Raw genomic sequence first — 24,798 nt, forward strand, 5'->3', positions numbered from 1 at the left:
CCTGAGAGACTAATTATTCCCAACCTATGGCTCATAGTAACACGACGCAGGCCCAGAAGAAACAGACTTGCTCAAGGCTCAGAAGGATTGTAGAGTTAAATTTTATAGAATCTAAATTAAATTTATGTTTAAGAGTATTTTATTACATTTTCTTTAATTAGACTGTATGTTACTGAATAGTATAAGAAAAATAAAGCAAAGTCATAAACATGTATATGATAAACACAAATATTTTAAAACTTCATATAAAGGAGGGGAGGGGGCCCTCTCTGTCCTGGCCGCGGACACACGCTGTGGCCCAGGATCTAAGACCTCAGGTTCTGAAGGAGCTGAGGCGAGTTTCTCAAATGCTACAGGTGGGTCCACATCTGGAAGTTCAGTGACAGCTGTGCCTGGAGCCTGCTCTGGCTCAGGAGAGGGCACCAGAGTTGGCCTTTCCTCTTTAGGTGTTTCTGGATCTTGCTCTGGAACTGCGTCTGTAGATCCAGGAAAAGAACATGTTACCACCATGACTGCCTTTTGTGTGCCTTCCAAGGAATGAACCTCCCATCTCCATCACTGAAGTCCCAGTTCAAGCCCCCACCCCAGGAAGTCCTCCTACTGCAGGCCATGGGCATTGACCTGAGCGGCTCTGTGCTCCTGCCTAAGCCCAGCCTCTGGGAGCTCTTTCTGTGGGCAGCCACATCCCCTCCCCACTCACCCACACCACCCAATCCACATGCACAGCTCTCTGACTCCTTCCATTTTTGCGAGGAGAAGCCCTCAGACCACTGCCCTCTTGCAGAAATCCCACCATATGTGGGACCCAGGGTGTTGCCACCTTCTCTAAGTCACAGTCCCCATACTCCCCTTAAGGCTCAGATCCAAAGCCCATTCACTTTTTCTGCTGGTCCAGAGATCCACTTTCCGCTTCACAATATGTGTAGATCAGTGATACTTTGAGGAAGAAGTCATACCGACTGTCCTGTGGATGTTCCTGCCTGTGCAGCCCTGTGTGACTGAATCACTCCTGACTAGAAGGAAGCGCTGGAGTGCAGTCCTGGGGGCAGGGCCTTTGCTGAATGACTGAGCCCAAGCCACCCCCATCTCAGATAGCTGCATGAGCCTGGGGTCCCCCTGCTCACCCCTAGGATTTCTAATCTGGCTTCACCCAGGTCAGGGGCCCCTAATAGAATCTCCAATGTCTTTATTAAAAGAGAAAATAGCTTAGCCTAAGGCCTGAGAATCACAAATAAGGCAGGAGCTTGGTTAAGGAGAAGAGAAAATGGCCAATAGGAACAACCACAGCCCCTCCAGCACACCTCTCCAGAGTCCAGGTTCCTAGTGGGCCTTTTCCCAGGGGGACCCGCCCCCCAATAACCCTATGAGTCTGGGCCTAGGCTCTCCCCATGTTCAGAGAAACAAATACTCAGAGAGGTGCAGTGACCTGAAGACTTACAGCAAGCAGGTGGCTGAGTGACCACTGTGCTGTGGAGGGGCAGGGCTCACCTGACATGGTTGGTCCCACACACATTGGTTAGTAACCAATGTTCTATATTCACACAGAAGGGTGGGTGGGACCAAGGTGGGACCAAGTTTGGGAAGCTGCCCAAGAAGCTAGTCACCAAGAATTTGACCAGTTTATCTAATCCATGTTCCTGGGCAGTCTGCAAGGTACAGATATATATATATACCATCTGAGGGTCAACTTTATTTGGAATCCAGAGTGAGTGGTGCTGGGGCCACTTGGCTGGTTGACAGCTGAGGCTCAGGGCTGGGATGACTGGCCTCCATGGTGGGCTCAGGATGCCCCCAGTGAGAGGCCAGCCCTTTGCATTGGACACCCAGCTCTGAGTCTGGGCACAGGGATGAGCCAGCTCCCGGGGAAGCAGAGTCCTGGCTTCCAGGAAAGGCAGGTGGAGAAGGTGAGGACAGTTCTCCCTGGGTGGGTCAGGGTCCAGAAAAACAGACTTGCTCAAAGCTCTGAGGGTTTATATGGTTAAATGTTATAGAATCTAAATTAAGGTTATGTTTAGGAGTATTTCAGTATACTTTCTCTGTGGTACACTGTATGTTATTAAATATCATAAAAATATAGTAAAATTATAAGCATATGTAACATGAACAGAAAACATTTAACACTGCATCTAAATGAGGAGGGGAGGGGGCGCCCTCTCTGCTGTGGCCCCTGACACGCGCTGTGGCCTAGGATCTGGCACCACAGGCCTCGCAGGAACTGGGGTGAGCTGCTCAAATGCTGCAGGTGGTTCTTCTGCCTCTTAAAGTTCAGTGAAAGCTGGGCCTGGATCCGACTCTGGCTCTGGAGAGGCCACAAGGGTGGCGTTGCCTCTTGAGGGTTTTCCTGATGTTGCTCTGGAGCTGGTTCTGTAGATGCAAGAAGAGGACATCTTACCACCCTCACTGCCTTTTGTGTGCCTTTCAAAGGCACACTCACCCACACCACCCCCCAGAGGCCTCCTCCTCCTGTCTCAGCCTCGGTGGGCTCAGGTACTCCCGCTGTGAATGGAGGCATTGGGCCTGGTTTGGCAGGTAGGAGACTGGAAAGGTGAGCTCTATGGAGGCCAACAGCATCATCAGGCTGGGAAATTCTGGAGGTGCTGGTCCAGCCAGATGCCCAGGATGCAGGAGATGGCCCTGGGGAGAGAGATAGGTGAGCAGCAGAGTGTGAGGCCTGCCCTTCCATTCCACACAGCCCTCCCAGAGCACCACTCAGAGAGCCTGGGGTCCTGTGCCTGCTGCTCCTGCCCATCCAGAAGCCAGACCTACTCCTTGCCCATCTTCAACCTGGCAGTCCTGGTAGAGACACGCCTGGTCACCCAGGAGGGGCTGGCAGAAAGCCCTCCTACCTGACAGCTCTGGATCAATGAGCGAACCACCTGTCCCCTTCTTCAGGGGAACCTGACATGCTCTCTCAGTGTCCCTGTCTCCTCCCATACCTGCCCACTGAAATGTCAACTCCATGAGGACAGGGAGGGCTGGTGTCCACTCTGTTCGTGTCACTCATTAGCACACAGTAGGTGCTCCAGAGATAGCTGACCAGTGAGTGAACAAATGAACTCTGTCTCCATCCTTGGCTTCCCAGGGCCCTCCTATCACCTCAGACTTTGGCTCCTGCACCTACGTGCTGCCTAACTCACTAGCCCTGCTGTGGGGTTCTTCGGCTCCCACTGAAACTCAACTCCCTCAGGGCTGGGTACACTTGCCAAGCTGGCCCTGAGGAGGTTCTACCAAATTAGTGAGCACGATCCCTGATTAGGGGTGCAGGCAGACTTGGATTAGTAGTGGACGGCTATGAATTTTCTGAGAGACTGACTCACCACTGAGCTCCCACTGCTCTCCCACACCACCCAAATCCACATGCACAGCTCTCTGACTCTTGTCCTTTTTCTAGGAGAAGCCCTCAGACCTCTGCCCTCTTGCAGAAATCCCACCATGTGTGGGATACAGGGTTCTGCCAGAACCTTGAATTCACAGTCCCCATACTCCCCTCATGGCTCTGATCCAAAACAGACTCACGTTTTCTGCTGGAACAGAGGTTCACCTTCCTCTTCACAATACGGGAAGATGCAGCCATAGGTAGAGGAGGCCCGGAGGACGTCACATCAGCTGTCTTGTGGACACTAGGAGCCTGTGAAGCCTAGTGTGACTGAATCGCTCCCGACTAGAGGGAAGCTCTACACTACAGGCTTGGGGTCTGCTCTGTGCACTGGATTATGGTCAGTGCCTAGAGATGTGTCTGTACCTGGAAGACTCTGATATATTTGCTGAATGAATGAGCCCAAACCAGCCCCATTACAGATAGCTGGGTGATCCTGGGCCTCACTGCTCACCCCTGGGGTTTCTGCTCTGGCTTCAGCCAGGACAGGGACCCATAACAGAACCTCCAGTCTCTTTATGACATGAGAAAAGAGCTTAGCCCTGGGCCCTGAGAAGAATCACATATGAGGAAGAAAAAGGACCAATTAGCACAACCACAGCCCCTGCTGCAGACTTATTCCCTGTCCGGGCACCCAGAGAAAGCTTTAGGGGAGCACCTTACAGGGTCCCTACAAAAACCCTATGAGGTTACTCCTTGATTCACCTCATGTTCTTAGAAACAAATAGTCAGAGGGATGCAGTGATCTGAGAGTTCACAGCCAGCAAGTGGCCAAATGACCACTGTGCTGTGGAGGGGCAGGTTGCTCACCTTGTAAATAGCTGGTGCAACACCTGTTGGGTGGCAGCAAATGTTCTGTGATAACCTGAAGAAGTAGGGACGAAGGTGGGTTGCTGCCCAGCAAGGAGGGCACTGGTTTGTCCAGCCCGTGTGCCTGTGTAATCTGTACCATACAGCGCTTTTTATTTCGCCCTGTGAGACGGGAGTTCATTGGGAACCATAAGTGGATGGTGCTGGGGCCACTTGGTTGGTTGGTAGCTGGGGTCCAAGGCTGGGCTGGCTGGCCTCCGTGTTGTGCTCCGGATGCCCCAATGGGAGGCCAGCCCTTTGCCTCTGGCCGCCCAGCTCTGAGTCTGGGCACAGGCTGGTGCCAGCTCCCAGAGTTAAGCAGAGCCCTGGTTTCCAGGAAGGGCAGGTCTCCAAGGCCAGAAGCCTTCTTACTGACAGTGCTGGGGATCCTGAGGCAAAAACACAGCTTCCATGATGCTCCAGCTCAACACTGCCCTCCGATCTCCCACCTGCCGGAGTGTTCTGGTTATTAAACAGAGCATTTGGGGGTCTCAGTGAGGGCAACCCCCTTAGGTTCCAGGCTGTGAGCGCATTCAAACTCAAAACAGTTTCTCTGTGTTTCCAGAGTCTGTGTCTGTAGTAAACTGAACTGTTCACAGAAAAGCAGCTGGGTCCTCCTGGGCTTGGCCCAGGCAGGGTGAAGGGCAGGGGGAGGGGCGGGGCTAGAAAGTGGAATTGTTGTGTCCGAAGATGCAGACGGGGAAGTGCTTGATGTGGGAGGACCACTGGGCTGCCAGCTGGAAGAAAGTCACATCGTTCCACTCCACGCCATCAATGAGGACCCGCTGCCTGTGGTCCTGGTTCTTGGATGAGCAGACCAAGCGGCCGATGCCCTGGATGCACTGGCTTTTGGACTCCAAGTCCTTGCCCTTGTCTTTTTTGGACAAAAACATCACCTTCTTTTTCTTCTCCTTGGTGATCACAGTCATGGACATTGTGGGCGTGGCTGCAGCCTCGCCACTGCTGGGCAGCCTGCTGACCTGGAGAGACCGGAAGGTGCACCGGAGTGTGTTTTTGGTGGCAAGCAGGTCTTCCTTCTCCCTGTTTCTCTTCCTGTTTGTAAGCTGGGCTGCCTTCCAGTAATCCACCTGCAACTCCATCAGCTTAGCACCCACACTCTGGCTGGGGGAGGACAGGCCCCCACTCACTGATGACAAGGAAATTAGCTTGTGTGTGGCCTCCCTGGCGGTGGACAGAAGCACATTGGAGCACGAGGGGATGGCTTCAGCTGAGTCTCCTGACGTGGCTGAAATTGGCTCCACTCTTCCAACTTTTACTGCCCCCACAAAGGGAATGAGCTTCTGCGAGGACAGTTTGTCCAGGCTCTTCGGCTTAGAGATGAGCATGGCCTCTGCGATGGGCAGCTGGAGGACACAGTTGGCCCCTGTGAGGTACTCTCTGATTTTCAACACAATGTTCTGCACAGCATCCTGGGCCTCCAGGTGGTAGAACAGTTCCCACCAGGCCAGGTCCTGTAAGAGTTTGTGGTAGTGGCAATCCACGGAGCCCAGGTACCTGGCCAAGGGGTGGGAACCGAGCAGGATGACCAGGAAGTGCATGTAGCCCAGCCAGTCCAGGGCCTTGTGGGACAGCTGCTCCACAAAGACCCGCAGCACGGTGCTGAAGTAGTGCTGATCCCCCGCCACTGCGATCTTCACTGGCATTGGGGCCTCGGTATTGCAGTTGCGGTATCTTTGTATCCAGGAGATGATGGAGCTGAAGGCCTCCTGGACATCCACCATGGAGCCGGTGCACACGATGGGCAGCGTGTGCTGCTGCAGGACGTCCGACAGGTACTGCCCCTGCCTGTCGGAGGTGTTGATGAGGATGATGTTCTTGGGCAGACAGTCGTTGGAGATGAGGATGTGGTTCAGTTGGTCGAACACAGTCTTCCTGGGGACCTGCAGTTGGCTCTGGGTGGACAGCGCTCCTTGATCAGGCTGTTGGCCGACTCATTCAGGGACCTGCTCCAGCCCCGGCAGGCCGGCTGTTTCCCCTTGGAGCTGGTGGAAGGGATGACCAGAGACTCGGTCTTGGTGGTGTGCCTCTTAGTGAGCATGTCCTGGGCAGAGGTCCCTGCCTCCGGGCTGTCCTCAGGCTGTGCCGGCTGCTCCCCAGGGTTGGGCATGCTGTGGGCCACCCAGTCGGAGCCACTGTCACTTGACAGGCTTTCAAAGTCTAATCTGGGCCTATGGGTCCTGAGGACTCTGTCATCCTCCTCCATATCTGGGCTTGACAGGCTTTCAGAATATGTCATGAGCTCAGGCATGGGAGGGGTTAGGAGACGGTCATCATCCTCCATGTCTGAGCTACTGTCACTGGGGCACACCACCCTCTGAAACAGAAGGGCCAGGTCCTTGTCCACATCGGGGACTTGCTCCTCAAACTCCTGCTCCGAGCCCAGGACCTCCACCGTCATTTGGTACCTGCGCAGCCACTCTGCGACTCTCTGCTGGTAGTTCTGTTGCCTGGTCATGGACCTCCTTCTTCCTATCGGCTTCTCCAGGTCCAAGTCATCCTCGTCCAGGTCATGCCTATGGGCAGCATTATAGCTGACCTTCAGCTCAGAGAAGATGATCTCAGACTCTCCCTCAGAGAAGTTATCCGTGGCCTTCGCCTTGGTGCTGGCCGGCATGGCGTTGTCCAGGTGGTTGACGGTCTGGCTTGATAGGGAGAAGATCCAGCTCTTGATCACCTTGGTGGTGGGGATGCTGTAGGTCATCAAGTCAGAGACACTGCCACTGAACAGCTTGCCGCCTGCGCCCTGGGTCTTCATGGGCATGTTGGCTGGCCGAGGAGGCTCCTTCTGCCTCCGGGCACTGTGTAAGCTCCTCGTCTCCGTCTGCCAGCTGGAGTGTTCCAGTCCTTCAAAGTATTGTCTGATCTTGGGCTTGGTGTTGCTGAGGATGCTGCTATCATCCTCCATGTCTGGGCCACTGTCGCTGGGATTCTTAAGAGTGCCATAGAGAAGGTCCAGGTCCTCCTCCACCTCAGGGACATGCTCTGTAGGGTCCTGATCCGATTCTAGGACCACTTCTGACATGTTGGACCTGGGAAGCAGTGCCATGACTTTCCGCTTCAAGTTTTGTTGCATGCATCGCTGATGCTTCTTGGGCTGCCCCAGGTCAAAGTCAGCTTCTTCCAGGTCCTGCCTGTGTGTAGCTGGCCTCCAGCTCAGTGAAGCTTTCAGATTTCCCCTCCGTGTAGCTATTCATGGACTTGGCCTTGGGGCTGGCCTGCATGGTGCTGTCCTTGTAGTCGATGGGCTGACTGGACAGGGAGGAGATTCAGATCTCAGCCACCGTGATGGAGGACCCCCGGATGCTGCTGCTGAGGCTCAGCACCTGGCCACCCTCGGGGGGTCGCTGCATCACCTCGGCCATGTGGACGGCACCTGTGGCCAGTGTCTTGTAGCCCAGGATGGTCTGGCTATTATTGCACTTCCTCTGCTGCAGCATGATCTGCAGCTTGTTGCCTTCTCTCTTGAGGAAGTGGGGGTACTGCAGGGAGAAGGTCAGCACCAGGTCAGTCTCCACTGGTCCGCTGCTGGGCAGCACAATCTCGTGGGATCTCAAGATGCCCTTGGAGCCCTGCATCTGCACTGCTATCACCATGGAGATGACCTCCTTCTCCAGCTCCTTCAAGACCACCAGCTTCTTTAAAGTTAAGCTGCACAATCTGGACACGCAGCTAGGTCTGGAGTAGTCTACCTCCCAGGTAGAGAAGAGGGTCATGGGCACTGGGGTGTTGAGCACAGTGGGTGAGCCACAGGCCCGCAGGTGGCGAGGAAGCTGCAGCTGCTTGCAGCATACAGGTACTTGATGGTTTCTCCCCCTGTGGTGGGACAGAGGAGGGACATGATTGGTGGCAAGAGGTGGGGCACAAGTGATCGAAGGAGAGAGTAAATGACAAATAGTCACACGCTCATCTGTGACTAGCACAGGTAAGGCCTGCATGGTAGCCTTTTAAACTCAGAGACCTAAATTAACCACAAAGTTAGCCTGAAATTAAAACTTGTTACCTAAACGCAGTTTATGGTGTGTGTGCTAGGCCTGCATCTTCCCTGACAAAGGTTAATCTTTACCTTAATGGAGCCTGCCTGTCGTCTTTTGGCATCTATGATAACATACCTTTGGAATGTTAAAGGAATTTTCCTTTTTCTTGTCACCTCGGAGCACAGGCACTGCTCTGTGCTCTGCAGAGACCACAAAGCTGCTCATTGCTATTGAGTTCATTGCTAACTATCCTGTGTGCACCTGTAGAAGAGAGGTATGTGTCTCTTGTTTTACTTTTATCTAATCCCAGAGATTTTCCTGCTTTGCTTTCTCCTGCCTCCCTAAGCAATGGATTTCTGTTCTTTCTTTTTTTTTTTTATGTATAAAGACATAAAGTCTTTATGTTTCACTTTATTTTTTTAAATTAAATCTTTATTGTTCAGATTATTACATTTGTTCCTCTTTTTTCCCTTCATAACTCCCCTCCACCCAGTTCCCACCCCACCCTCCTCCCTCACTCCCCATCCACTGTCCTCATCCATAGGTGCATGATTTTTGTCCAGTCTCTTCTTGCACCCCCATACCCCTTTCCCCCCAAGAATTGTCAGTCCACTCCCTTTCCATGCCCCTGGTTCTATTATATTCACCGGTTTACTCTGTTCATCAGATTTTTTATTCACTTGATTTTTAGATTCACTTGTTGGTAGATATTATTTGCTGTTCATAATTTCTATCTTTACCCTTTTCTTCTTCCTCTTCTTAAAGAACACCTTTTAGCATTTCATATAATGCTGGTATGGTGGTGATGAACTCCTTTAGCTTTTTCTTTTGTGTGAAGCTCTTTATCTGACCTTCAATTCTGAATGATAGCTTTGCTGGGTAAAGTAATCTTGGTTGTAGGTTCTTGGTATTCATCACTTTGAATATTTTTTGCCACTCTCTTCTGGCCTGCATAGTTTCTGTTGAGAAATCAGCTGACAGTCGTATGGGTACTCCCTTGTAGGTAACTGAGTTTCTTTCTCTTGCTGCTTTTAAGATTTTCTCTTTGTCTTTTGCTCTTGGCATTTTAATGATGATGTGTCTTGGTGGGGTCCTCTTTGGGTTCCTTTTGTTTGGGGTTCTCTGCACTTCCTGGACTTGTAAGTCTATTTCTTCCACCAGGTAGGGGAAGTTTTCTGTCATTATTTCTTCAAATAGGTTTTCAATATCTTGCTTTCTCCCTTCTTCTGGCACCCTTATAATTCGGATGTTGGTACGCTTGAAGTTGTCCCAGAGGCTCCTTACACTATCTTCATATTTTTGGATTCTTTTTTCATTTTGCTTTTCTGGTTGGGTATTTTTTGTTTCTTCGTATTCCAAATCTTTGACTTGATTCTTGGGATCCTCTTGTCTGCTGTTGGATCTCTGTATATTATTCTTTATTTCAGTCAGTGTATGCTTAATTTCTAGTTGGTCTTTTTTCATATCCTCCAGGGTCTCACTAAAGTTATCGGCGGTTTTCAGAAAATTCTTGAAAAACCTTATAACTGTGGTTTTGAACTCTATATCCAGTTGTTTGCTTTCTTCCATTTCTGTCATTTGTGACCTGTTTCTTTGTCTCCGCATTTTTTATGCTTCCCTGTATTGGTAGAGTGGCTTTGTGTGCTAGGTGTCCTATAGGGCCCAGTGGCTCAGCCTCCCCAATTACCTGAGGTGGACACTCTTGGTGCACCCCTTTGTGGGCTTTGTGCACAGTCTTGGTGTAGTCTTGTTGTAGTTAAGCCTTGATTGTTGTAGGTATCACTGGGAGGAATTGACCTCCAGGCCAATTGTCTGTGAGAATCAGCTGTGTCTGCAGTGGGAGAACTTCTGTGCTGAAGACACCCTTCTGAGGAAAGACTTGCTTCAGTGGGGCTTTGGTGCTCACTGAGTCTGCCTCCTGGGTGTGTCCCTTACGGATCTGAGGAGTTGTAATCTGGATGGTCCCACTCTGACCACTGGGTACACTGGCATTTGGATCTAAGGAGGTGCTAATTTAGCCTCTGCCTGAGGCTACCCAGCAGGAGCTATGAAGAGATCTGCAGATTCCCCTTCCTTTTTTGGGGTTTGGAGGTGCCCAGATGAGGCCCAGCTGTGAAGCAATGCAAGCTGCTGTGGGGCCTTGGGCCTTCTCTTGGAAGTTCTGGCTCTGTCTGGCCCAGCTGCAATTTGTTAGGTAATTTTCAGATTGCAAAGTGTCAGGGCATTCATATGCAAAAGCCTCTGCTGCAGCCTGGGTGGGGCGGGGTCTCAGGGAATCAACAGGGCGGAGCAAACAGCTATGGCTGATCCTCAGCCCTGCCCTAAAGAGCCCCTTGTCTCAGCGTCCCGGTAATTGCTGTAAGCACCTCTGAGGGAAAGCCGCCCTCAAGTTCCGAGTTCTGCCTGCTGCCAGACAGTCCAGGGTCTCCCCATATGAATCCTGGGTCCCCAGAGACTTCCCGGAACTGGAGTTCAGAGCATTTGGGAGCCTGTGACTCCCTCCTGACTCAAAAAGACAGCCGCATCCTCAGGTGCCAGCCCCTTTCCGCGAGCTTGAGCATCCTTACCTCTGCACTGTACTTCCGCAGCTCCTCTGAGTCTCAGTGTGCTTTCCTCTTTCCTTCTAGTTGTAGAATCTCCACTCGGCCAGCCTTCCTATGATGTCCGTTTTGTCTTTTCGTTGTATTTTTGAAGTTGTTGTGGGAGGCAGCAATTTCCGGTGTTTACCTATGCCACCATCTTGGTTTCTCTAAGGCCACCATTTCCTTGTTGATTTTCTGTCTGGAAGTTCTATCCATTGATGTCAATGGAGTGTTAAAATCCCCTACCAGGACTGTATTACTGTCAATCTCTCCCTTTATGTCCATCAAGATTTGCTTTACATATTTAGGTGCTTTTATGTTGAGTGCATAAATGTTTACAAGGGTTTTATCCTCTTGTTGGATGGCTCCATTTATCATCATGTAGTGTCCTTCTTTGTCTCTTACTATAGCTTTTGTTTTAAAGCCTATTTTGTCAGATATAAGTATTGTTACCCCTGCTTTATTTTTCTTTCCATTTGCGTGACATATCTTTTTCCATCCCTTTACTTTTAGCATGTGTGTATCTTTCATCCTGAGGTGGGTCTCTTATAGACAGCATATATATGGGTCTTGCAAATGCTCCATTTCTGCACTGCCATTTGATTTGTGAAGACACACAGCTGGGAGAAGCTGAGCTGCCTCATTCGCCTTTTAGTTGGTCAATATTGTGAATACTTAGCACAGGCAGGCCTGGTGCCATGTGTGGAGGATGTACACGTAAGCGGACATGACCCTACCAGAAGGAGCCCACAGTGCTGGTCAGCTGAGCAGAAGGGACACACATACATGTACCTGCAGTGCACAAAGAACACAAAGCAGTGAGACACATGATAACGGAGGTAGGTCCAAAGCTAATCTAAACCATATGGTGACTACCAACCACAGTCCCTACACGTGTCCTGTTGTGGTGTGTGATAAAAGAAATGTAAGCAAACTAAAATTATTTAAAAACAGAGAAAAAGGATAGTAATAGGCTGGTGAATAAAAATGTCTGTATAATCTTCCCTTAGCTGTCTGACCTTGTTTCCTGACTTAGCCCGTTTGGGCTGCTATTGAAAATACCATAGCCTTGGCCAGTGGAGCCAAGTGGTTAGAGCACCGTCCCATGCAGTTGAAGAGGCACGGGTTCGATTCCCGGTCAGGCCACATACCCGGTTTGCGGGTAAAGTCCCCAGTCCTGGCGCTTATGGGAGACAACTGATGTATGTGAAACATTGATGTTTTTCTCTCCCTCTCCTTTCCTCTCTCTCTAGAATCAATAAAAACATAACCTTGGGGTGAGGATTAAAAAAAAGAAAAGAAAATACCACAGACTGGGTGGCTTATAAACAATAAGAATTTGTTTCTCACAGTTCTGGAGCCTGGGAAGTCTAAGATAAGGCACTGGCAGATTCAGTGTCTGGTGAGAGCCTGCTTCCTAGTTCGAGATGGCCATCTCATTGTGACCTCACATGGCCCAATGTGAGGGAGCTCTCCGAAGTCTCTTTTATAAGGTCCTAATCTCATTCATGAGGGCTCCACCCTCATGACATTTAGGAAAATGCTACTTCCCAGAGGCCCCACCTCCTAATGCCTTCATATGGGGGATTAGGTTTTAATATATGAATTTGGGAGACACAAACATTCAATCTATAGCATCTCCTATCACTCCATTTCCCGCCACACCAGCTCCCAATCAGCCCAAGCACACTTGCCTCAGGACCATTGCATTTCCTATTGCCTGTGCTGAAAATTCTCAAATGTATTGTTCTCTCTACTTATCTCAGATGTGTTAAGCTGGTGTTCTCATCCAATCTCCTTTCAGACATGCCTTTTCCAGGCCACCCATCTAACATGGAATTCCACACCCTGCCCTGCCACCATTCTCTATCTTGCTTTATTTTCTTTATAGCATGTTTCATCTGACAGTATTTACTTGTATATTTATTTTTTGTATATTTTTTATTGATTTCAGATTGGAAGGGAGAGGGAGAGAGAGATAGAAGCATCAATGATGAGAGGGAATCATTGATTGGCTGCCTCCTGCACGCCCCCTACTGGGGATTGAGCCCGCAACCCAGGCATGTGCCCTTGACCGGAATCTAACCTGGGACCCTTCAGTCCACAGGCCGACTCTCTATCCACTGAGCCAAACTGGCTAGGGCTGAAAGAATATATTTTTTTAAAAATACAACCACCCATAGATAGAGATAGTGGGTGGTGAAGGCTTGGGGTGGAAGGGGAGTGTGAGCGGTTAATGGGGAAAAAAAAGGGACATATGTAATCTTTCAACAATAAAGATTTATTAAAATAAAAGACAAAAACAAAAGAAAAAATACAACTAAATGAATGCCTTGAAACTAGGCTGTCATCACATCCCCATTCTATAACTTTATATTGGTTTAAATAAACAATAAGATTTTATGAAAATAAAGCATTGAGGAAATGAGACCTAGACGATTGTGTAAATACTTATTTGCATTCATTTCTTTTCTTAGTGCCTAGTGAATTTTCCGTAAGTCATAAAAGCAGATGATAGAGGAGATTAAGTGTGATATCAGTTGTGTATTAAGCTCCAATTTCTAATTAAAAACTTTGGAAAGTTATTGCTTCAGAACCAGTTGGCCTAGCTAACACAAAAGGAAATAGAGATTGGGTAAAACAAACAGCCTATTCAGATAAAATCAGAGCATCTGACATAAAAAACCAGGGCTCAAATTATTTAGGTAATTGCCAAGTGTCTAACTCATATTGTGATAACTAAAGAAAATTGAACTCTTAAGGCTTCATTTATTAAACAATGAGAGGATGGGATAGAATATCTGTTCAAGTTAACAATGAATAATGTTTTAAACCTGGCCTTTCATTTTAAAATGAAATAGTGCCTGATACTGTGGTGGAAACTTACTGATGAGAACTCTTAGAGGGGTAACTGCTTTGTCACACTTAGGGGTATGTACTGTGGACAGCTGAATAATGGCCTCTCATAGATATCCAAGTCTTATTTCCTGATACTTGTGATGTTAACTTACATGGCAAACGAGACTTTGCAAATTTGATTAAGGATCCTGAGATGGGCAATTTTCCTGTGTTATCTGGATGGGCCCTAAATGTAATCACAGGGATTGGAGGGAGGAAAGGGAGATCTGAAGGCTATGTTGTGGAAGCAGAGATGGGAAGGACAGGTTTTTAAAAATATATATTTTTTTAATTGATTTCAGAGAGGAAGGGAGAGGAAAAAAGAGATAGAAACATCAATGATGAGAGAGAATCATTGATTGGCTGCCTCCTGCACCCCCCACACTGGGGATCAAGCCTGCAACCTGGGCATGTGCCCTGACCGGGAATCGAACCACTATCTCCTGGTTCATAGGTCGACGCTGGGCTCTCCACAGGTTTGTGTTTTTCTTTTTCTTCTTTTCTCTTGTTCTGTTTCATTCTCTACTTTATTAAACACAAAAGGAAACAAGACTCAATATTCAAGATACACGCTTGTGGCTGGAAATGAAGTTTTAGTTTCCCAGACAAGAGAATTAAATGAATATGGATCTTCAAAGGAAGTTGAATTTGCAGTCAGACAAAATTAGCAATAGAAAAATCCTATTGTCCTACATGGGAGAGTCTTGTTATGTCCCTCCTGTTGGCAGGCTGTAGAAACAGCCCAGGCTACTTACCTTCTACTTATTCTTGCAGGCGAGTCAGCTGTTATGGTTCATGTTAAGGTACAGTGTTGCTAGTGGGTGAGAGCAAGTAATAAAGTGCTCACTTGTAGACATCCATCATGAACAACTCTTAATGGCGTTTCCACAGTATTCGCATAGAAAATGAAGGACAGAAAACAATCCTGAGATGAATCCTGTAAGTCTCCTGGTTGGCTGGCTTTACTGATTAGAATTTACCTAACATTTATTAAGCACTCACATCTTGTTGCGTGTGATATGGTCACAACTTGTGGCTATCCCACCAAGATTTTTTTTAAATATCATAAATGGAAAGAGGACAGTGGACAATCCACACAAACCCCAATTTATTAAATCGTTAGGGTTGTTTTTTTTTTAATCCTCACTGGAGGATATGTTTTTATTGATTTTAGGGAGAGAGGAAGGGGGAGAGAAAGAGAGAGAGAAACATCAATATGAAAGAGAAACATTAATCACTGGCCTCCCCAAAACCTAGGTATGTGCCCTGATCAGGAATTGAACCCAAAACTTTTTGGTATACAGGATGGTGGTCCAACCAGCTAAGCCACCTGGCCTGGGCTCTGATCATTAGTTTTGATTTTTCCATGAATTCTGATGAAAGGAAACATATTTGGGGAAAGGGTCATCCTGTTTATGTAGGACTACTTTTTTTTTTTTTTTAATCTGGAAAAGAGACATCAAAGTGTGGAGGGCATTCTCTTGAATAGATAGATCGATATGCCCCAGCCAAGGTCTAGTTAACTTTTTTAAGGTAAGTAGGTGAAAGGGTGATGGTGAAATGTGGGTCCTTGTAGCTCTGGCTGCAGAATTTTCCCATGCTGCTGGAAAATCCAAGTTAAGGCCCAGCGTTCCTGGTCATATACATACCTCTATCACTTCAAAACCCTTCGCTGGTGTTAGGAGAACAGTTTGGCACATTCCTCTTGGAATGCATGTTCATATGACTCAAACCATCCAGGAAGAATGGCCTTGACCTGTGGGAGGGACGGTGATGATGAGAGAAATCCAGCACAACATTACCAGTTCCAGCTTAAGCAACGGTTTGAAATGTGGCTGCTGTGGTTCTGCCGTCTGCAGAAGAATTTGTTAGTTAACCAGTATTTGCTGAGTGTTAGACTTAGAGCTCATGTTATGTGGGCTAGCTAAGTAGGCACTCTTTAGGGCATAAATATATTGAACACGTTGGGAAGATATTTAATATGAGTGTGGCATATTTCTCTAAGAATCGGTCCCTGACAATTTTATGTAGGGCTGCATTGATTCTAGAATAGTTCCCTTTGACATAAGTAATGGTTAAATATGCTTAATTATGAACAGAAACTTGTTTCATATTCTTACTGCATGACACTATACAGCAGGGTCTGTTTAAGAGGAGGCGCATTCAAACATAAATTGTTCCCTTTCAGGCACCTCTGCAGAGCCTGGGCACTGACCTGTGCAGAGGCTGGGTACACTGTGAGCTTCTTCTTAACAAAACCCAGTGATTTTTAAAACTACCATTTGTATAAGATGCAGTTGGAATGATTGGGTTCTACTGTGGAATGAATAGCAAGCATGTGATTTGCTAAAAAGTTTATTTAAGGAAATTATAAATCTACTAGTGGCTGGGTGCATGATATTTGTGCACAGTAAAAGGGAATTAATTAGAGGAAATTTTTTTAAATATATTTTATTGATTTTTCACAGAGAGGAAGGGAAAGGGTAGAGAGTTAGAAACATCGATGAGAGAGAAACATCGATCAGCTGCCTCCTGCACACTCCCTACTGGGGATGAGCCTGCAACCAAGATACATGCCCTTGACTGGAATCGAACCTGGGACCCTTCAGTCTGCAGGCCGACACTCTATCCACTCAGCCAAACCGCTTAGGGCTAGAGGAAATATTTTAATATTGCTATTTGCCCTTTCCCTACAATAGAAATGTCAGAGGTGAAAGAAAATTAGTAAAATATATATGAAAGCCTGGCTGGAGTAGCTCAGTGGTTGAGCATCCACCTATGAACCAGGAGGTCACGGTTTGATTCCCAGTCAGGGCAAATGCCCAGGTTGTGGGCTCGATCCCCAGTGTGGGGCGTGCAGGAGGCAGCCAATCCATGATTCTCTCTCATCATTGATGTTTCTATCTCTCTCCCTCTCCCTTCCTCTCTGAAATCAATAAAAAAAATACATTAAAAATGTATATGAAAATCTTCCTCTTGTCAGAGTCTGGGGCGCACCACAGGACCCAGAGTCAAGTCCCCGCCCACCACCCGCACGCGCTTCAAAAATGCAGGAGACCCAGACCTGGCTGGCCCCACCCACATCAAGGCCCTCCAGGTGGGGGGTACAGCCTCAGGTCCCCCAGCCTGGCGCCGGGCGGGGGACACAGCCTCAGGTCCCCAGGTCCGGTGCCAGGTGGAGGGCTCAGTGTCAGGTCCCCCCGTCAAGCACTGCTGGGTGGGGGATGCAGCCCCAGGTCCCCCAGCTAAGCACCGGGTTGGAGGGTGTGGCCTGAGGTCGTCCGTCAAGCCCCACCAGTCAGGGGGTGCAGCCTGAGGTCCACTGGCCTGGCGCTGGGACGGGGGGCATGGCCTGAGGTCTCCCAGCCTGGAGCGGGGGTGGGGGGGCATGGCCTGAGGTCCCCTGTCAAGCCCCACCAGGCAAGGGGCATGTCCTGAGGTCTCTCGCCCTCGGCCAGGTGCCATGCAGCCTCAGGTCCCTGCTGTTCGGTCGTGACGTTATGGTGTCCTGGCTAATTTGCATATTTCTCTATTATATAGATAGATAATGACATATTTTGTTATTAGTTTTACATATACAGTGTTATCAGCTGGGAAAACTGCAAGTAAAGATACCTAGTTAAAGTGGTAATTTTCTAACAGAACAAGAAGTCTGAAGGTAAGAAGCTGCTGGCAATGCCAGTTAGAACCCTTATGGCCCTAGCCAGTTTGGCTCAGTGGATAGAGCGTCGGGCTGCATACCGAAGGGTCCCAGGTTCAATCTGGCCAAAGGCACATACCTGGGTTGCAGGCTTGATCCCTAGTGTGGGGCATGCAGGAGGCAGCCAATCAATGATTCTCTCTCATTATTGATGTTTCTATCTCTATCTCCCTCTCCCTTTCTCTCTGAAATCAATTTAAAAAAAATTTTTTAAAAGAACCCTTATGATTCTCTCTCTCTGTCCTGCCCCTCTTAGCTTGTGAGTCTTCTATTATTATTTTGTTCCATAGCTGCAGGTACCGTGTTTGTAAACTGGCAGGAGGATCGGGGAGGGCAGTGCCAATGACCATTAATCCTGGGCCTGGTCCTTTTGTTATAGGCAGTTAGACAGACATGAGCAGAGCAAGGACAATGGGCCAGTATAGAAAGTCACCAGGCAGAAAGTCCTGGGTGCTTAGCAAGGGGCAAAACTGGGAAAACAAAGACCTCCCCTAGCATATCGCTGGTCATGCGGTTTAGATCCCTGACCTTTTTCTTTTCTTTTTTTTTTTTTAAACCGAAAGCCACTCAGAATGCATCCTCTCCCTCTTCTCCCCCGAGAGAGAGAAGAACGATCATCAATGGCAAGTGGCAGTTGCCGTAGCAACACCGAGAGCCGGCTTCACGCTCAGGAGAGAATGCTGCATCTCCTACTCGTGGTTTCGGGTGCTCTACACGTTCAGAGAAACTTCTCTAGTAACGAACTATAGAAATGATCCCTAAAAGTATAGTCTTGACCTTTTTCTTTGTGATGATAACATCTAGGCCTTGGTTGTATGTCAGCTTCAGGCTCAGAAAAGCAGCAAAACCAGACAGGTGACACCTTGGTTACCTCAGGACTAGCTGCATTGACTAAGGATCCCCTGCTGCAGACCAATCAGTGGAGACCACAATCCTGAAAAAACACACCTGGAAAGCTGATGAATATTCTATTGAGACTCTCCCCTGAGAACTCCCCTAAGATTCCTGCCTGCAAGAGAAAGATAAATGCCCATCAAAGGCTCTCCCCAGGGGAGCACACCGGCACCATTCCCTTCCCCCTTCTTCCCTCAAAGGGACCCCACAAGATTTACAACCAGGGGAGCAATGGGCAGCAGCAGCTTGTCCTGGGCTAACCCCCTGACCCTGTCTCTAAGGTCCCCTTTTCTCTGTCTTCCCAGTGAGCCAAAGTGGCCCAGCCTAGGCTCTCCTGTTGCTTCTTCTATGCCCTTCCTTGTTTCACTGTCCTAAGTGTGTTTTTTGCTTCGGTCAATAAATTCTTGCTTTCTTTGCTGCATTTTGTCTCTTGATTGAAATCTTTCCTTCAAGAAGACAAGAACTGAGGTCTTGTCAGCTCACTGGTAACACTTTATATAGAGGTAAAAGCTTCCTCAGACTCTCCCCTTACCCCCCAAGAGTTCCAACTTGACACTTGGCCACATTTAGCTCCAGAAGTTTGGGGAAAGAAGTACTTCGCTTTTTTAGCTTCTGTAGTGGAGGCTGGCAAAGCAGAGAAGCTGAGGAATGCGCTGCCCTAGGGAGAAGCCCTACCAGCCTTTGTCAGGGAAGCAGGGAGTAGCCCAGATCCTTTGGTCGCTTCCTTTGGTGGCACTTATATGAATTTTCATGCACTGGGGTGGGCCCTCCGCCCGCCTGCTCCCTCTCACAGTCTGGGATCCTTCAGGGGATGTCCTACTGACAGCTTAGGCCCGCTCCCCACAGTCTGGCCTCCCTCTGCGGGAGGTGACCGGGCCGATCAGGGGAAGGCGTCACCCCCATCACCCTGCTGCTGCCATTGCCAGCCCTCACAGCCACTGTGGCTTTGTCCAGAGGATATCGGAAGATATCCAGCCTATCTGATCTAATTAGCATATTACCCTCCTTTTATTAGTATAGATTAGATTCTTCCTGGTTTCAAAACACAGACACCTCCTCACGTTACTTACAGGAGTCAGAAAGTTGTCTCAAGCTACAGGGTCAGGCCTTGTAAGATGATCCAGATGAGGTCATCACCCTATTACTTCAATAGCAGCTCTGGTGACATCATCACAACAATAACTGGTAAGCAAGGCTTCAGAATTGGTGATTGTGAATCCCTGCTTTGGGGCTCCACCACGATGGAGACTTAGATATTTGGCCTCTGAAGCTACTGCTCCTGCCTTCACCAGCAGACTTTCTCCTTGTGTCTTCTATTGAACATCCCAGGAGAGTATCCGTTGCATAGCCTTCATGGTCCACTAGAGCTGCCCCTGTGGGGTGGACGCTTGCTCAAGGCCACTCCAGGCCTCTGTCCGGCCCAGCAATGGCTCCCTCGGTCCATGAGTGTGACAGGTGATGGACCATGTCCTGCCACTCCTGGTTACCTCAGGTGGGGGCTGTGGGGATGTAAGCTCCCAGAGAGATTGCAGAGGAGGTAATGATCCTCAGTTCGAGGCTATCTGCTGAGACATGTCAAACTGGCCATTTAAAATTTTTTTGGATTACAGTTGTTTTACTATTTATAAAGGATTATCTGCCTTTCTATTTTCAAGTTAAAACCCTAAAAATAATTTTCTGCTTTGATTATCTAGAGTGCCAGAAAACTAGAACAAATGATCCAACAACAACAAAAAAAACCCTACATATTTATTGCTCTGGGTGTAAGTGTTCCTATATGTTTTTTCCCCATTTAAAAAAAAAAATGAAATTCACCTATTTAGTGGCATTTAACACAGTCACAATGTTGTACAATCATCACCTCCTTCCAGACCCAACAGATGTGCTTTCGTGGATGCTGGGGGTGATCTGCTCCCACGCGCTGACAAAACTGTTGCAGCTGCCTCCAGACTCACTCAGGAGCTATGGGTTTAGGGACCTAACCTGCGTTATAGACTTTACATAACAAAAAGATACCTTCCTGGCTAATTGTTACCCCCATTCTCAAAACCCTCCACTTTTCTAATGTCTCTCAGCTGCAGAAGCTCAGCGGGAAGCTGCTTGTTTGCTGAGGATTTATTGTTTAACCATGTTATGATGGCTTAGCAGTTACATTCACAAAAACAACAAATGGTGACCAAACCGAGACAGTACAAAGTCATGAGTGGCTTTGGAAAATAGAAAATAGAATCTCTCTTCAGTTCACCCCCTGCTGCGAGAGGAATTTTTCAGATTAAGGCCTCCAGATGGATTTTCAGAGGGCCAATCATTCTTCCACCCGAACAACAACTTTTACTTGCAAAGCCCTTCACCCGTCCTTGACCCAGACCAGTGGTCGGCAAACTCATTAGTCAACAGAGCCAAATATCAACAGTACTTCTTCAAAATAGGCTCACCCAGGCCGAAAACCGACTTCTGCGCATGGGCCACAAAGTTTCAATCGCACTGTACGTGCGCGCCTGCAGGTGGTATTTTGTGGAAGAGCCACACTCAAGGGGCCAAAGAGCCGCATGTGGCTCGAGAGCTGCAGTTTGCCGACCACAGTCCCAGACGCAGCTCCCTGGGTCCTCACACAGTCCCATGAAGGCGCCAGGCAAGTATTGCCATCTCATAAAAGACTCTGAGAGCGGTGTCTGCAATCAAACTGTGGCTGCCTCTCTGTTTACCACCAACCTTCTCTAACTCTAGAGACTAATAAAAAAGGAGGGCCACTTAGGCCCCTAAAATGACAGAAAAACTCAAAAAGGGTCTGATTTGACTTGACTTTTATAACCAGTATTTTTCAGGTGGGGGTTTAGGACAGTTTGAACACAAAATGAAATAAAGCCCGGCCAGTGTGGCTCAATAGTTGAACCAGGAGGTCACGGTTTGATTCTGGGTCAGGGCATATGCCCGGGTTGTGGGCTGAATCCCCGGTTGGGGGGGGGGGGGGGGCCGTACAGAAAGCAGCCTATTGATCAGTGATTATCTCTCATCACTGATGTTTCTATTTCTCCCTTTCCCTTTCTCTCTGAAATCAATAAAATATATTTTTTAAAAAGGAGAAATTGCCAAAACCGGTTTGGCTTGGTGGATGGAGCGTAGGCCTGCGGACTGAAGGGTCCCGGGTTCGATTCCGGTCAAGGGCCTGTACCTGGGTTGCGGGCACATCCCCCGTGGGGGATGTGCAGGAGGCAGCTGGTTGATGTTTCTCTCTCATCGATGTTTCTAACTCTCTCTATCTCTCTCCTTTCCTCTCTGTAAAAAATCAATAAAATATATATTTTTAAAAAAAGGAGAAATAGATAGAATGGAATAATAAATATCAGAGTACATTGTAGTCATAGTAAGTACTCTTTTCTGAAATGTTTGTGTCGGTAGTGTGTGTGTGTGTGTGTGTGTGTGTGTGTGTGTGTGTGCTGGGCTATGGTGCAAAATAATGTTTCTTATTTATTTATTTGCTATTTTAAAAATTGCTTTTAGAGAGAGAGGAAGGGACAGGGAGAAAGAGAGAATAATTGCCTCCCATACACACTCCAACTGTGGATCAAACCTGCAACCTGGGTATGTGCCCTGACCAGGAATCAATCTGTAATCCTCAGGTGCACGGGACCTACTCCAACAGCTGAGCCACACAGGCCAGGCAATAATATGCTTCGTGGGTTACAGTTTAACAAGTTTGAAAGCCATGGACATAAATAGCTATGGCCCTGTCAGAACTGCTCAGATTTGAACATTGCCAGCCTCAGGCCTTGCTGCTGCCCTGACCCCTTTCAAATGTTATCAGTATGATAATGTCATGGGAGTGTTCAGAGTCCCTTTGCCAAGCTCATGTACACTCTTTATCAGAGGCAAAGATGGAGCATGGCAGTCTGCGCCTAGGGCAAGTTCCAAGAACTGAGAAAGTGGCTTCATAGGGAAGGTTGTTACCAACGGTAGAACAGTGTCAGCCCGCTTAGCTGTCCCCAGGTGCTCTGTGAGTGTACTTGAACATTCCTGGGCATTTCTACTGCCACAGGCAAGGGCACTGACCTCCCTCACACGCCTAAGAAGCCTGCTGCAGAGCACTCTGCCTACAATTACCCCACAGAAGCCACCTGTTGTGCCCTAAGCATGAGGCGTCCCAGATCACTTACAGTTCCCCAAATCCTTTTTCATAGAAAAAGCCATTCTGTCTGTTGGAGATTGCAATTTGCCTTTTTAATTTTGCTTCTGATAAACTTTGATCTGATGATTTTCTCAGGCAGTGTTTACATGAAGGCAACCCAGAAAATTAGTAAAATATTTAGTAAACTGATTGACTGAAAAAATGCAGACCATTACAATCAAGGTTCAGAGTGACTTTTTAAATCATGTTTTCTTAGTGTTCCATAGATATAACTAGATCTATCTAGCCATAGAGCAAATAATCAGCCTTTTTGGTCTATTTGTATCGTATTTTTAAAAATGTATTATTCACTAAAAGTTAATTGAAAGTGCTGAGTCTAAACCTTAGGACAAAACTCCTAAGAAATATTAAAATCTTTAATTTTAGACTCTTACCTATTCAGCAATACTGGTTTTACCTAAATGTAGTGAGCCTTTAAACAATTTATTAATTTCAGAGAGGAAGAGAAAGGGAGAGAGAGATAGAAACATCAATGATGAGAGAGAATATTTTGATTGGCTGCCTCCTGCATGCTCCCACACTGGTGATCGAGCCTGCAACCTGGCATGTGGAATCGAGCTAAGACCTCCTGGTTTATGGATAGATGCTCAACCACTGAACAACACGGGCTAGGCAATATATAGCATTTTAATTACTTGAACTTTGTGAATGTTATTTACAGCTGAGTGATGTAGTGTATTTCCTTTGGTTTATAACTTCTGGTTTTCCCTGGTATTAATAATTGTCTTCATTAAAAAATTTTTTTTGTCTTATTTTTCTGGGTACCTATTCCTTCTCTTTTTTAAAAAAATATTTTTTATTTATTTATGTTATTGATTTTAGAGAGAGGAAGGGAGAGAGTGAGAGAGAGAAACATTGATGTGAGAGAGCAACATGGATTGGTTGCCTCCCACATGTGCCCTGACCAGGGATCAAACCCACAACCTGGGTATGTGCCCTAACTAGGAATCAAACCTGCCATCTCTCAGTGCACAGGATGTCGCTCCAACCAAGGGAGCCACACCAGCAGGGCTGGTCACCTATTTCTAATTCTTCCCCGAACTCTCTATTAGAAGGATAAAGCCTATCAAGACTTTCATGAACATCAGGTGGTTTATCAGTTTCATTTTTCCCAGGATCTCTTTTTACTTCTGCTCCAATCAAGGATAGTTGCCATTGTCCTGAAGTTTATTTTCACTATCATCTTGGGAAGTCCTTTCCCCACCCTCCTGTGTTGGATCTCCTCTATTCCCTGGACCCCGTGTCTTCATTTCCCCCCCATGCTTTAGTTTTAAGAAAGTGTATCCTCCACTAGTTTTTCTAAGGATATCTCATTAGTAGCCAATTCTTTAATTAGCTATACCTTTGTTATTCCCTTGGTGAGATATGGTATTACAGTTTGCCTCAAATTTAAGTCATTGCTGCATTGTTTGCTAGCTTCCAGTGTCGCTGTTGAAATGTTTGAAGTTATTATTATTCTTAGTCCTTTAAGTGTGACTTGCTTCTCTCTCTCCACCTAATCAGGCTATAAAAGTTAAAACAAGACACAAACAAGTTAGGTTTGTGGGAGCAAAATGCCCAAGGATGAAAGTAGAGAAAATAAATTCCAAATGAAAGGCTTAGACTTGAGATCCCTGCTACATATCAGACACAACTGCTCCATTTAAAGGGGACACATAACTAGAGTTAGCTCCCAGGTTGGGTCCCAGTCTCATATCTTTTCAAGAGAAACAATCTCATCAGTGTCCTGACTTTTTTCATTATCCAATTATTCAGCTGACTTGAGCTGACAACTCTGTTGTTGGTTGGGTTATGTAACTCCCAAAAGGTTTAGAATTCAATACAGATAAGATGAACTAAATCAAACCCATAGTACTAAATGTTTAGTATTAACCTTGAATTGTAAGACAGTCTGTGTATGTTATTTATGTAAAGTGTTTGTAATAAAAACATAAATTATACTCTGTAGGGAATATGACGGATTACCTTGTTATTACAATTTGAAATGTGCAATTGATTTTATACTTGTGATGTTAAAGTGAAGGTGCAAGAGAAATAGGTTGAGCTTGTAAGCTACGTGGTTTGTACTAAGAGAACTGTGGCACAGTCTGCCCTGCCAGGCTGCCAGGAGGTCTATGTGAGTCTCATGAAAGTTACTTCTGCTACCACAGGCTGTCATAAGGCTGTGCTGTTCCCTCTTCACCAAATGAACCCCAACAGGCAGAGACCAGACTGGAATATTTATTTATTTAAAATAGTTTTGTTTATTTACTAATTTGAGAGAGAGAGAGAGAGAGAGAGAGAGAGAGAGAGAGAGACATTGTTCCACTTATTTATGT

At 47.2% G+C, this 24,798-nt stretch overlaps 1 protein-coding gene and 1 non-coding gene across 2 annotated transcripts; both read right to left on the reverse strand.

Annotated features, from left to right (window-relative positions):
- Positions 1–4,887: 4,887 nt before the first annotated feature.
- LOC118651966 (phosphofurin acidic cluster sorting protein 2-like) lies at positions 4,888–7,986 on the reverse strand. The gene is given in 4 exon segments (XM_036301718.1): positions 4,888–6,143; positions 6,146–6,393; positions 6,976–7,389; positions 7,391–7,986. Coding segments are annotated over 4 exon segments (2,487 nt in total). The 5' UTR covers positions 7,960–7,986.
- Positions 7,987–17,962: 9,976 nt separating this feature from the next.
- On the reverse strand, positions 17,963–18,174 carry LOC118652174. Its single transcript, XR_004966451.1, has one exon. It is a non-coding gene; the product is annotated as a small nucleolar RNA U3 (small nucleolar RNA).
- Between the last annotated feature and the right edge of the window lie 6,624 nt (positions 18,175–24,798).

This window comes from Myotis myotis, unplaced genomic scaffold, assembly GCF_014108235.1.
Source record: "Myotis myotis isolate mMyoMyo1 unplaced genomic scaffold, mMyoMyo1.p scaffold_m19_p_3, whole genome shotgun sequence".
Taxonomy (NCBI): domain Eukaryota; kingdom Metazoa; phylum Chordata; class Mammalia; order Chiroptera; family Vespertilionidae; genus Myotis; species Myotis myotis.